This window comes from Chelon labrosus, assembly GCF_963514085.1.
Source record: "Chelon labrosus genome assembly, chromosome: 14".
NCBI lineage: Eukaryota > Metazoa > Chordata > Actinopteri > Mugiliformes > Mugilidae > Chelon > Chelon labrosus.
The window spans coordinates 6,673,187-6,687,830 of NC_140347.1; the positions used below are offsets into that span (position 1 = coordinate 6,673,187).

At 41.6% G+C, this 14,644-nt stretch overlaps 1 protein-coding gene across 2 annotated transcripts; it reads right to left on the bottom strand.

The window, feature by feature from the left end:
• Positions 1-778: 778 nt before the first annotated feature.
• Positions 779-12,771, bottom strand: LOC311499570 (cysteine-rich protein 2-like). 2 transcript variants are annotated; one of them, XM_084560596.1, is made up of 8 exons: positions 12,674-12,771; positions 6,786-6,880; positions 4,625-4,682; positions 4,396-4,530; positions 4,211-4,279; positions 3,993-4,087; positions 3,433-3,490; positions 779-1,437 (listed from the first exon to the last, which is right to left on the bottom strand). In XM_084560596.1, exons 1-8 carry the CDS (start codon positions 12,714-12,716, stop codon positions 1,373-1,375), a joined length of 618 nt encoding a protein of 205 aa, XP_084416722.1. In that variant the 5' UTR covers positions 12,717-12,771; the 3' UTR covers positions 779-1,372. The 2 variants fall into 2 exon arrangements, with proteins under 2 accessions (XP_084416722.1, XP_084416721.1); XM_084560595.1 differs by lacking the exons at positions 779-1,437; positions 3,433-3,490 and having other exon boundaries at positions 3,723-4,087.
• Positions 12,772-14,644: the final 1,873 nt, after the last annotated feature.

Here is a 14,644-nt window from a genome sequence, read left to right on the forward strand (position 1 = left end):
ACCAAAACAATAACAACAGTTCCGCAGCCCCAGAGAAGACAGTTTATGTTGACAGAGAGCAGGTTTATCGCTTGTTATGTTTCTGTGGTGATTTTTTGGAGAACTGCGCAGCTGTATGTCCTTTAGAGAGTTTTTTCAGGTGATAAGAAACAGATGAGTCATGTCATTAACTTCAACTCTGCACTGAAACTGAAATCTTTGCCTGACCGCCAACCCTGCTCTGTAAAATTATCAACATAATCACTTTTATTATTCATTTATTTTAACTATTTCAAATGTTATTTCCTTTACGCTTTAACCTCACTGTTCTTCTTAATGTTCTGGTGGAGAACATTACATCTTTTATGATTTAAGTCCGCCAAATTATTCTTTAAAGCAACTTTATGCACGTGTGATCATATAATTAGATCATTATTAACCCTCCCAAAGACTTTTATGGAGTGTTGCAGATACATTTTGCTTTTAATGCCACATAATAAATCACAGTTTTTGTTTTTAGCGGTGGCTCCAAAGATTAGTCAGTTAATAAGTGACTGTGCCAGCTGTCACATGTGTTTAAAGCAATTTATCACAAAAAAATATAATACACAATAATAAAATAATCAGGTCTCAGCTTCTCTTACTCAAAGATTTTCTTCAGTTTATATAATTATGACTTAGATTTATGGGCATTTTGGTAAAAACGATAATTAGACGACTTTAGGTCATTTTGAATTTTTGCAATTGTTTTTAACATTTTATTTTATAAACAAACAAATGTTTTTTCCCTCTTATGTATGAACTAATCTCTAAGCCTAATTCTAACATGTGCATCTGTTTGCTGTTTTATAACACAGTATGTATGCAGAAGACAAAGACAGGTTTGCTATCACACAGTTTTATTGTATAAAACGTGAACTCTAAACTCCCCTTCCTAACATTCAGTAAAATGCACCGTGCGTTATTACACTACAGACGATATCATCCTTCCTTTTAGAACCAGGACTCGTTCAAAGTAACACTGAAATTAAAAACCCGTGAGCTGGTACTTTTGTCTCCATACAGTACATGTTATAAGTGCACTAATGTCCAAAAATCTACTGATCAAGAGTGAAACAAACAGAACAACACAGGAGCTTCAATCCACCACAGTTAGATGCTGATAATTATTTGGCAAAGAGAACCGGGAAACTTAAAGGCAAGTCTGAAAACTCACGCGGGAGGACTTTTTTTAAAGGTTCGTTTCCGTACAAAAAAATAGATATATAAACAATATACAAATACAACAGAAACGTCTAAGCATCCATCCCTGTGAGCGCAGTACATGTCGTTAGTCACAATGAGCACTGAAGGCGAATCAAAGAGGGCCCTGTCCTCTGTCCCGAGTGTTGGCTCAAGGCTGCGCCTCAGCCTCGGGGTCGTCGTAGATGTAGCTGCCGACGCCTCCGGTGTTCACACCTGAGAGAGAGAGGAGCGTCAACTTTAAAGGGTCAGTTCACATGATGCCTCTTGTAAAGCATTTAAATCGGACAAGAGATCCTATAAATGTATGCCAGCTATCACCCTTTAAAAGCATAAAAACAAAATACTTTGCTTGGTATTTAGCTATCAAGAAGGTTTTGGTTCTTTTTGCAAAGGTTTCATCATAGTTTCAACCATAGACTGTATAAAAAAATGGATGCTGAACAGCTCCTCTAAAGTGAAGCCAAAGCAAATAGAGCTCCCCCTAGTGGCTGGCTGCAGTATAGGTCATAAGCTCCACCCCCTCCATGTTAGTGGATGGGACTTGGGTCAAATTAAAACACTAAAATACACGTCAATTTTTTTTTTCAAGGATGGTTTCTGTCATTTTAGATAGTTAATATAATGTTGATGAATGTTCAAGTGTCCATTTTTCCAGAGAAATTTCGTTTTAGTTAGTTATTTGACGTTATAGAAACAGGATGTGACATTGTGAAGACTACAAGTTGCCATGCCAACCGCTCCGTGAAGTGGTCCCGTAGAACCGTGAGAGTTGGAAAAACTAAATAAATAAATAAGTACAGTGTATAATCCTTATAAACATTTCCTTGTAAGTTGTGGAGGTAGAGCAGAGTGTGGTATTAATTCAATGAAAACCAAGTGAGTCCAGAGGAAGTGTGGGCGGGGAATCGATATCGTGGATCCACTCTTGGACCATACTGATCAGATTCTGACTTCAAAGTCGCAAGATGGCGGGAAAGGACGTGGCATCGCATTGTTCATATTTATATACAGTCTATGCTCTGAACAAATGTTACCCACAGACTGATACGAATACCCTTCACTGTTGCAAACCTGACCAAAGCTTGGTGCCAGAACAGGTCAATTTCAGAGCACAGATGGAGGCGGTGGAAAACTGAGGGCAGCTGCTATTAATAAACTTATAATTACATATCCACCAGATGTTGTTTGGGTTAAGGTTAGATAGAAACTTGTGATTAGGTCGTTGCATGTTTCCAGAATGCATCCTCCGCTCCTGAGCTGTCTGGCGGCAGCAGCGCGCCTTCTCAGCACCTACATTAAAACTTTTTCTACCTGTAGCCAAGAAGCTCGATCAAACTGAACAACAGAACGCTTCAGTTTTTCAGCTCGATTATTTTCTGATTTCCCACAAAAATTGGGACCAATCACCAAAATGCTAGAACTCTGATTGTTATATGCAAATGCAATATTGTAAGATTTTATCACAAAATACAGTTCCAAAAACATATCTGAGACTGATTTGATAAATGAACATAACAAAACTATAAACTACAAAAATCAAATGTAGAAATAAATGTTGTAGTTCTTGAAAACCATTTAAATTGGACAAGATATCCTAACAGTTATGCCAACTAGCCCCCTTTAAAAACATAAAAACAAAACCTCTGTGCAAAATCCCTGCACCGTATTTATCTAATGAGGTTTTTGAGAGTTTTGCAAAGGTTTCGACCGAAATTCTGGAGAAGCCCATACACAACTAAACGGCAACTAAAATCATTTTAGATTAATAGTTGAATAAATTAAAGACAACATAAAGAAAGACCACTTAAAGTCGATGGAAAACAAAACTGCAGACACCTGTAGATCGATAATAATGTGATGTTCATCGATCTTTGCTCTGAACTCCATATGAAGATTCGCTCTCTTGCTCGCTACAGTCGTCAAAGCGCTGAAAGGCATTACTGCTTCCCTTGACTAGAGTGTATAGAAAACATCAAGACCTCGGTGTTACGAGCCGTCAAGCTAAATGCGTTGTGTGACGCTATTGAGGAGAGGATCCAACTTCCTCAGATAGTTTCTTTCTAGCTCACAAAATAGAAGCTGTTTAGCTCCGCAATTAACTCAACTAATATAAGTGTCCTAGACTCTGTTCCTGTTGTTATAGCTCTAAAATGATGTTTTATCGACTGTTGTTTGGAGAAATGGTGGTTTGATGCATTGCTTCAATACCTTTGGGTCCGAACAGAACGGCGTAGCACGGTTTGTGGCAGTAAGGTTGTCCGTCGTGCTGCAACACAAAGAGAACAGTTCGTCATGCAACATAAAGTCATCATTTACACGTGATTCACAAATTTCTGCTTTTTAAATGATCACTTTTAAAGTGTGTGATTGAACGGCAACTTGACTTGAAGAGTTTTGAGAAGACGTTTCATCTCCGATCTCTTCTCCTCTGAACTGAAGAAGCTGCTCGGATGAAGCGTCTTCTCGACTCTCCCAAGTCCAGTTGACTTTTTCTTAAACACTTTTTGGCTATACCATGACCTGGATGACTGAGAACTTTCACAGACATGGGTGATTGAACGCCTGTTACCACCTTATACTGAACTAACAGCCCCTACCACTTATTGTCCATCAAATTGAGCGACAAATGAGTTTACGCAAGGACAACCTCTCATCTCATCTTTCAATGAGTAGCGCACATTTCTAAATGAAACGACTGGACGTTTCTGCACCTTAACGCTTGACTCCAGGTATTCCAGCCGTTTGCCGTAGTGTTGCACACCTCTTACCTCTGCGTGACCTCCCGCCGTCAGAGTCTTGCTGCATCTCTCGCAGCGGAGACAAGGCCGGTGCCAGTTCTTCCCGAGAGACGACACCTTCTCAGCTGCACACAGAGAGAGAGGAGAGAGAGAGAGAGACCACCATGGAGACAGTCACCATGGCAACCGGTCGACTTAGCCACGGTCCAACACTCACAAGACATGCAAAACCGTGCACAGGTGCTCACCAAAGTATACGGTCTTGTTGCACCTGGGGCAGACGTCGGGTCCTCCGGAGAAGGACGAGAAGCTTGCAGCTGGGGAAAAGTGAGGCTGAATTAAAACGCTGCATTTAAATGAGCCCGAAATAGACCTGAATCCTTCCAGAGAGGACGTCGACGGTTAATTTTTTTATGCTCCACTCATTTCTCACCCTTCACTGGTCCCCGCGCGGAGGCCTTTTTCACCTCCCCCTCCGGTTTGGCGTCTGTTTCCAAGGAGACGGACGCGGGGGCCTCGTTGGCCGGAGCGTCGTACACGTAGGAGCCGGCGCCGCCGATGTTCACGCCTGAAAGCAAACGGGTGCAAACCTGAACACGATCGCCAAAAAAAAAAAACAGCTGTTACAAATGTTCTGTTTTGGGTTCAGAAGGAAACGGCACCTTTTGGTCCAAAGAGGGCGGCGTAGCAGGGCTTGTGGCAATAAGGAGTCCCATCATGCTGCACGATGTAAGAGAAAGAGAGAGAGAGAGAGGCAGTTACCAGAGGGTATATTTCTAAGTCTCTAAGTGAAACTAAACTTGAAAAATGCAATTAAAAATAGTTCTGTCTTCACTGTTTAGGAGTTTCTGTAATCCCAAATAATAAAAAATGAATCAGGGCTTGTTTTAGCCGTTTATAACACTCGTCCTCTGTCACATTCTCAATTCTAACCAGTTTAAAGTGCTCTGCTCTGTTTACTTCATCGTATTACTCTCTGTGTAAAGTTTTTTGCCAACTATGTGAGTCTGTGTCTGACATAGACCGATCAGGCGTAACATTAAGACCACTTTTCTAATATCGTGCAGGTCTCCCTTGTGGTGACTCATCAGAGAACAGACATGGGCCTTCTGAGGGTGTCCTGTGGTGTCTGGCAACAGAATGTTGTTAGTGGGGGGCCTTTGAGGGGAGGGGCCTCTGTGGATCATCCCACAGACACTTGATCAGTTTGGGATCTAGTGAATTTGGAGGCCAGGTCAACACCTTGTGCTGTTCTTCATGTTTTTTTGTTTTTCAGTTGTTCCAAAAGTGTTTTAGTGTGTGTGTCTGCTGCCATCAAGTGTCATTGTTATGGGGTGGGGGTGCCTGGTCTGGTCTAGGTGGGTGCTACATGTCATCCACACCAATGAATGCCAGGTCCAGAAGTTTCCCAGCAGAACATTGAACAGTCACAAGATGGTCAGTGTTATTTACTGCTCCTGTCAGTGGTTTTAATGTTGTGGCTGATCGGTGTATATACTGAGAGGATGATTAATTATCTCTGTTTCATGTGCCTGCTCCTAAAAATTCTGCAAATGTTTATGTCTTTGTCAAGTAGGATTTAGAAATAAAGATGATTAACGTCGTCATTAACTCCGTCTTGTCAGGAAGGTTTAGAGGAGGTGTTTCTACCATGTTTATCAAACTGTTTTATTTCCCCATTGAACTGACCGAATGCGGCATCATCACCATCATCATCACCACTGACTGAATCGGCGGAGCTCTTCAGAAGGCTGAAGGCACCGTTGTCAGTTCAGCAGTGATTCACAGCGTGCTACTTCCTCATTAATATCCTATTTAAAGACATCGTCAGCCACAGAAAGAACCCGATAACAGCAACAACGCTGAACTGAACGTGACAACACGGATGAGCCGGAGGCCTGACGGTACAACTCAACTGGAGGAAGTCTCGCTCTGTTAATGATGCAAACACAACTCAACTAAACACTAAACTTCGTGCGCCGAGCTGTGTGTCGATAAATGTCTGGAGAGAGTCAGCTTGTTCTCAGACATCCACATTCATTTATTTTAGCAGTTACACTTAATTGAAGCTCCAAGTTGTGTTTTATTTCCTCAGAAAGTGTTCGAAAGGACACGTCCAATATCATTTCATGCACATTTCCATAAAACTCATCTTCAAGGGCCGTAGGTGGAAATGACTCATAATTAAAAATACACATCAAAACACTGCATGTTCAGATTAGTGACTTAATAGCATGAATACATATTAAAATCTAATTTTTCATAATCGTTCCTGGTGCTCGGGGACAACTGGACTAACGTTTGAAATGATCAAAGACAAATGAAGTGATAAGAGCCTTAATTTAAGGCAGAGAAACAGCTTTTATCTTTAACGTTCAATTTGGAGTTTAGCGCGAAGAGGAAGTTTTCGAGCTTTCTCTGCGGTCAACAGACACTGCAGTGAAAGTTCATGCATGGTTTTAAAGGAAGCACAAGTGCGACCACACAGGAAAACCACAACTTCCTGCTGAGGCCTTTGACTAAAAGTGGAAGTAAAAGTGAAAACGGAAAGTTCTCTCGCGGCTCAGTATCTTACACAATTTGCTTAAAACCTCTGGATCTAAAGAAGTTACTATTTACATGAGCAATTAATCACTATTAGTGGACACTGAGCAGACCCCCCCGTCAAGTTTACGTTGGGAAGATTGAGATAAGAAAAAAGCATGAACCATTAATCCCTCACTTGATATTTACAGCACAAATATGCAGAAGTACCTCATAAATCTTAATAAACAGACAGTCATCTTGGAAAGAAAATATATAAACTACTTCACGTCCTCTTACCTCAGCGTGGCCCCCGGGATTCAGCGTCTTGCTGCAGCGCTCACATTTAAGGCAGAACTTGTGCCAGTCTTTCCCTAAAGAGGTCACTTTCTCGGCTGTGGAAGAGACGGAAACCATCATCATCATCATTTCAATTAATCTGTATTAATTAAAGAACTACATGCTCACATTTAGACTCTAGTCCCGGGGCAACCAGATGATTATGGTTAAATATTAAAAGATGATCTTCAATTAGAAGCGTTTTTTTTTTGTTCTTGTGAGTCAGATTTCATGCAGAGAAGGACACAGGTCATGATATATCGAAAAGTCTTCAGCTTTAAAAGACTGGTGGTGGGGGATTAAAGCATTTTCCTCCAATTACAGGTGAGTATCTGGTCTTTAACAGACCCTCATCATGAGTTTCTGATGAGCAACACCCAAAGATATTTCGTTTGACCCAAGTTCCATCCACTAACATGGAGGAGGCGGGGCTTATGTGATCTATACAGCCGACAGCCACCAGGGGGAGCTCCACATGCTTTGGTTTCACTGTAGAGAAGCTGTCATGGCATCCACTTTTTTTTACAGTCTATGGCTAGGACCAGTACCTGGCTTCAAATGTATATCCCCCACTGTTGAATAAATTAAAGGAGTATCTGTTTAATGACTTTAGAACATTGAGATGTTCTTTTATAATCCTCTTTGGTTTTCCTTACATTTCCTGCATCACCGTGTGGTACAGCGGTATTACAGCCATGGACCACAAATGCCTGCAGTGAGTGATGAAGACTGCTGGGAGGATCACCACTGAACCTCTCTGCAGAGTATCTATAAACATAGAGTCCACAGTAGACCTGCCTCCATCACTATGGGCCCATCCCACCCCCAACATGGACAGTCCTACCCTCAAGGGTACCCTCCATGCAGGACCTCAAGACCGAAGAAGTCCTTCTTCCCCGATTCCTAAACATCTGACGGGAGTCTAGAATTATGGACTACTTCATGACATATACTGTAGTTTCTGTTTACATTTCAGTTCATTCTTTACACTCTCATTTGTACATGGATATTTGCACTAATTGTTTTATATTTTGTATTAAATGCATCTTTTCATACTCTACTTCTAAGAGTTTTTATATTGTTAGGCATTGGGTGGATGGCAAAAGAAAAATTTGTACAGGGAAACATGTTTCTGTGCACGTGACAATAAACTCTTTGAATCTGTTTCTAGCTTGAAGGTTTCTTCTTTGGTGTTTCTTGTCTTGCTTTACATCCTGTCTGAGTTTTCCCTTCCTTGATTGCTTGATTGGTTTCTCCTTGTGTGCTCTGCCTTCAGTAGTCTCACCTGTGCCTCATTAGCCTCAGCGTGTATACATAGTCCTACCTTTCCCTTTGCTCACCTTTCTTATTTTAGATGTTTCTCTGAACATTGTCCCTTGTTTTCTGAGCTTTGGTTTGATTAACCTGCCTCGCTCTGCAGCACCTTATCTTGCCTAACTAAACATTGTTTCACCTAATCCTGTGTATCTCTGCATTTGTGTCCTACCAAACCACAAGTCCCCAGCAACATTTGGATGAAATGTCTTCAGAATACACCAGCTGCCCTTGTTTCAGATTTTTTGGATATGCACAAAAGGAGAACTTTTTGAAATACGCTGTCCTTCAGACACAACCCTTTTTATGTGCAAGTGAAATCATGTTTTTCTCTATATGAACCGGTCTCAAATGCAAAATGTGAGTTTACCCACAAAATCAACCTTCACATATAAGCCCGGCAATCATTATGAAAGCACTGTTAGAAAATTCTTTCTGGCGTGGGAGAGATCTAGTGTTGGCAGCTATTCGTTTTTTTTTTTTTTGTTGATTTTTTCAAAACCTGGATATGAGTCATACCAGCCAGCGCGTTCTGAAATACAACAGTGTAGGTGTGCGACAGTGGCGACTGTCTGAGTGACGGGCGACGCTTAATGGGCTCTTAAGAGCTGGTATCAGTCCGGAGCACATTCTTTCCACAGCGATCTGAAGGCCAGCGCGATGACTCACTGATGATTTCATATCATTTCAACCTTTTTTGTGCAGCTTCTGTCTGCTCTTCCATCGCCGCAGCTTCACAGATGGAAACTGTTGCTGTAACTACCACAGAAACAAGACAGCTTGCACAGAATTCAATCTAAATCTTAACTCTGAAAACAAATCTTAAAGGATTACTTCACTAAAATGAGAAGACTGATGCCTCGTTCATGTCAAGTAAATCTGTAACTACAACGTCAGCTGCTCCAAAAGTCAACCTCCCAAGCTCAGCAATTATATGGATTATACTAAAATAAATGAACATTTGTCATCTTACTGGGTTTAACGTACTGCAGTATTTCTTGATTGTGTTGTCACACAACCGTGAAAGACCCTATGCAGCTGCCTTCAAATGGAACTAGTGAGCCCTACTGCTTAAAACTGTCAACGTTTACAAGTCACCAAGGCTAACAACGGGCTTAATGTGGAAAATGGAAATGTATAATGAAAAGATGAGGCTGTATAGAAGAAAACTCTACGTGACTAAATTGCAATATATTAATTTGCCCTCCACCATTTCTGAAAACATGAGAAAATATGTCACAACTCCTGAACCTTCCAGAAAATGTCCACCACCCATGTAAACACCCATGTCCACGCAGGTGGACATTTTCTGTCTGCACTGAACAAAAAAGTGGATGCCATTACAACTCCTCTAAAGTAAAGCCAACACATGTGGAGCTCCCCCTGGTGGCTGGCTGCAGTATAGGTCATACATATAGGGTCATGTATATATAGGTTGTAAAGGCCCCGCCCCCTACATGTTAGTGGATGAGACTTGGCCCAAACTAAAAGATAGTTTCTGTCATTTTAGGTAAGTAATATAATGCTGATGTGTGTCCAAGTGTCCATTTTTTGGGAAAGTTTCCTTTTAGTTATTTGATGCTGTGAAAAAAACAGGGTAACAAGAAGATTGACAGTTAGCATTGACAACCACTACGGTTCTCATGAGACTGTGAATACCACAAGAGGGCGCCATTAACAATGGACCATTTGAGGCCAGCGTTACTAGTCCCACCCATAGACTGTAAAACAAGTGGACGCCATGACAGCTCCTTTTAAAATGAAGCCAAAGCATGTGGAGCTCCCCCTAGTGGCTGGCTATGGTATAGGTCTTCTAAGTCCCACCCCTCTCTATGTTAGTGGATAGGACTTGGGTCAAACTAAAACATAGTTTCTGTCATTTTAGGTAGTTAATATAATGCTGATGTACGTTCAAGAGTTCGTTTGAGTTATTTGACACTATAAAAACAGGATGTGACATCATGATGAATGACAGTCGCCATTGACAACTGCTCCATTACTTGTCCCAGCCTAACTGGCTGATAGTTGGATGTAGTCACTTTAAGACAGGGTCAGTCTAGCTTAAGTCTTTATAAATAACTTTATAAAGCCACTGAGAGCTTGGGTTTATATTAGCGTCTCAGTTGAGCACATTCCCCCAAAATGTCAGCAAAATATTCCTTTCATGGAAAATGTGAAACTCCCACGCAAATCAAAGGCTGCAGTCAATGTTGGAATGGTTCTCAAAGTGAACATACTAATAACGTATCTATGTATCTATCTAACTTTATTGTCGGTAGAAATTTGGGCCAAAACATGCACAGAAAATTACTACCACCTTCAACACGATGCCAAACGACTTGTCTGGTCCTCATCCAAATATTTTGTGTACACTCCCTAGGAAAAAGCCTTCGGTTCAAGCTCAGCTGCAGGGACTTTTGTGTAGGGGACAGACGGATGGACAGAGGGAGGGAGAGAAAGTTCACTATCTGTTTGTCCTCCTCCCGAAATATCCCAGCAGATACACTGAGCCTGATACAACGTGACACTTCCTGTTTAGACTCACCGGCTGGCCGGCCTGTCACTGTGATATGTGACGGAACAACCCTCCACCGTTACTGGTGGAGTAGTACAGTGCTGTAAATCACATTAGATCATTAGCTGGTCCTGTATTTTACTTCTTCTTGTACTTCTATTGAGGTTTAACGTGCTTATTTTGGTCATTTATTTCAGTAGATTTTTCTTTTTCTGTATTTTTGCATGAATGAAATACTGGATGTAACGTCAATGTTCAAAAATACTGAAAACATTTATGTAAGAAAGCTGGTAAGTACACACTATTACTGTGCCATTTCTAAATTATGTGCATTTCTACTGCACACAGTCCCTGTGGAGCTGCATTATAACCACGCAGGCTTTCAGGGGAAACATATTTCTATTAAAATCCTTTTTTTTAAATTTTTTTTAATAAGGGGTATCAGATTTACCGCAGAGTTATGAGAAGGGAGAGCAGCGTGTTCGGCTGAGGCTGCAGGGTGTGGTTGGGCTGCTGTTCTCCAGAGAAACAAAGGCGAAAGGAAAAGAGGATCCATCCACACCACAAATGTGCAGTCAATAAATTATGCACCATGCCATATGCTGGTGTGGCTGCAGGGACGCCGATACATGGCCACTAAAGTCACTCCAGAACAAGGTGGTACATCATTTTTCTTTATGTAAAACAGAATATAAAACAATACATCTTCAATGGAGGGTAAAGAAGAGTCCAGCATCCAAATATCAACCTGTATAAACTTATTCTAGCAACATCTAAAGGTGGACATACAGGATATGGGATATTTCATGAAGCTACCAGACAACCCAGCTGATTACTATGAGCAGACATGTGTGTTAATGGCTCCCTGTAATCTAATCCAAAGATAGGGAAGCCATTACTGCCTGATCTGGGCTGCGTCCGAGGCGAACCGTCACTTTGACTGTCCGCGGCACTCGGCGGTGAGTTTATGTGCGGCACGTTGTTCCGAGACAGCCCTGTATAAACTGCATCCACTGTTTTTTTTTTTTGATTCAGAGGAAGGCGAGCAAATCATTTCGTGCGCGTACGTTAAAACCCCGATCCAAGACGCTGTGACAACCCACTGCATCATCTCTTCAAACACCTTCTGCAAAAGGTCAGCGTTGCCATATTTGCGTTCAGCCAAAGATCTGTTAATGTCCTTTTTTTCAAATGTTTAGAATTAGGAGTGTTCCTCCTTTCCAACCAGAAATGTGTATCTTTTGACCATCTGCTCCAGCCTCGCAAACCGTTGCCATGTTAGTGAACTCCGATCCAAGAAACGAGCAGAAGACGCTGTTGCACCCATAACTCAAGAATAACCTGCGGTTCTTCTATTTTTTCAGTACATTTTAAAGGATTTGCACCCAGTTTTCAGAGTAGCTATGACTATAAATGTCCCTAAAGTGGAGAAATCTGACTGACTTTCTGTTATTACATCAACAAAGGTTCAAAAAGAAGTTGCACTACTGAAATTCTAAAGACGTTTGCCCACATTCACCTGAGCCAACAGTAAAATGTCTCCCTATGTCTTTAAATGTACCTTTTTTTTTCAAGAAATACTTAATTTAAGCAAGAAAATAGAAATAAAAATCATAAAATCCACTCTGATTGTGGTGGAAATGATCATTTTTGTCCATAACACTCTACCTGTTTTGCCTGTTCAAAGACAAAAAAAATAAATAAATAAAATGAAAATAAAATGAATATTCTTGCATTAATATATTAAATCTACCGTTTGCTGTTCTTGCAAAATGAGAACTGCTCCTCCTTAGAAGAGAAATAAAGATATTCCATATGTATAAATAAAATCAAAGCCTTTTTTTGGCACAAATCTGGTTTAAACGCTAAAAACAAACGTTATCCATAATATAGGAAGGAGATTTTAAATAACAACGCGTTATCTGTTCGTTTTCAGGAGACGCTGAGTCGGATGATATCACTCCCCCCCTCCAGCAATCCGAGCCTCTGCTACCGGCCTCTGCAGCGGGCGCGCACTCACCGAAATACACCGTCTTGTCGCATTTGGGGCATTTTGACGCCATGTTCGGGGCGAAGAGAAAGAAAGGTCGGGTCTCTGCGAGTCCCCCGGCGTCCTCCTCTCTGTCTGCGAGCAGTGGACACGCCTCACAGGATGCTGCTGCTGCTGCTGCTGGTGATGGTGATGGTGGTGGTGATGATGAGGATGGTGGTGGCAGAGACTGAGGCTCACATCCAGCCTCTGCTTCTTCTGCTGCCTTCACTCCGCCCTCGTGGTGACATCACGCAGCTCCATGAATCCAGCGCACAAAGCCAACGTTAAAAATATCTTTCATCCTCGGAGCACTCAATCAAATGCTAATTCTGTGTTTCCATTTGATTTGTTTGTCACTCCAGGCTGTAGTTCTTTGGAAAATACCGTTTTAATCCTCTCACATCAGCTGCACCTTCCTTATTCTTCCCCACCCTAATCTAACAGCTGTAGCAACCAGTTTTTAAATGTTGTAGATTTAACAATATATAAAGTAATTAAAGTGCAACTCAACCAGCAGCATAATTCATTTTTCTACATATTTATATTTATTGTTTAATTGAATGCGTTCATATTTTATTTGCCATTAGGGGGCAGTACAGTTGGCATATAAGAAGTTTGGCAGCTCTTTGGTTCGGACACAATAAAACAATAAAATATAGCAGCTATACACAATAAAATACAACAAAATCAAACAAACCCGCTGAACACGGACATCAATTTGGCAAATTAATTAGCAAACCGGGCGGCACAGTGCCGAGGTGGTTAGCTCTGATGCCTCACAGCAAGAAGGTTCTGGGTTCTAATCCATCATGGCCGACTGGGACTTTTCTGTGTGGAGGTTGCATGTGTGTCTGCATGGGTTCTCTCCAGGTACTCCAGCTTCCTCCCACCGTCCAAAGACACGCTGGTTAGGTTCATTGGCGATTCTAAATTGGTTGTAGGTGTGTGATAGACTGACACCTGTCCAGGGTGTACCCACCCCCTCGCCCAATTACAGCTGGGATAGGCTCCAGCCCCCCCACGACCCTTCACAGGACAAGCGGTTACAGAAGATGAATTAATGAACAGAATACAGTTTGGCAGCTCTTGGGTTCGGAAGCAATAAAACAAGAAACTATAGCGGCTATACACAGTGATATACAATATATACAATAAAAGCAAACAAATACGCTAAACACAGACATCAGTTGGGCAAATTAATTAGCAAACCTGCCTAGGGAATGTCCTGTGATGCCTGTGAATGGTCTCAGTCACCCAGGTCACGGTATAGTATCCCCAAATAAATAAATGAATAAAAAATAAGGGAAATTTTCTAGGTTTTCTTGAAGATGCTTCACCACCCATTCAAGTAAATTCTCCCATTCTGCAGGTGAGTCTCTGGTCGCTGACCCTGGTAACAGATGTTCCAAATGAAAACCAAAATGTTCCAAGTGACAACTCCCCCGAAGACAGCACTTGGATGAAACGTCTTGAAGGAAACCCAACAAGTCCAGTTGCCGTGTTTCAGCTTTGTTTGGCTGCGTCCAATAATCAGTTGCCATCGCGGTGTAAAGTGTGTTGTATTTTCAGTTTATTCTTTATTGTACTTTTACTTGACTAATAATAGTGAGTAATGAGCACGGAGGCCTGCATTTCCAAATGTGCCTCGTTACAGGTTGTTGTATTTTGGAAATGTGATTAATCCTAGATCGTAGCAATGTTGACCGCCCAGCATTAATCAGCGTCGCCCTTCAGCTGTGTTTGTTTCCTCCGTGTGGTTGTTAGGTTACGTGGCCTGACGGCACAGCTCTTCACGGGGAATGTTAAGTGATGCTCTGCAGCTCCCAGGAACATCACTCTGTACATTCTTGGCACAGAGACACCAGAAGAGCCGACGTATAGACCGTCTACAGCGTAAGAATTCAGGAAGATTTAAATACTGACCTTTTTGTGAGGCAGACAAAAGTGCAATGCCCCCAC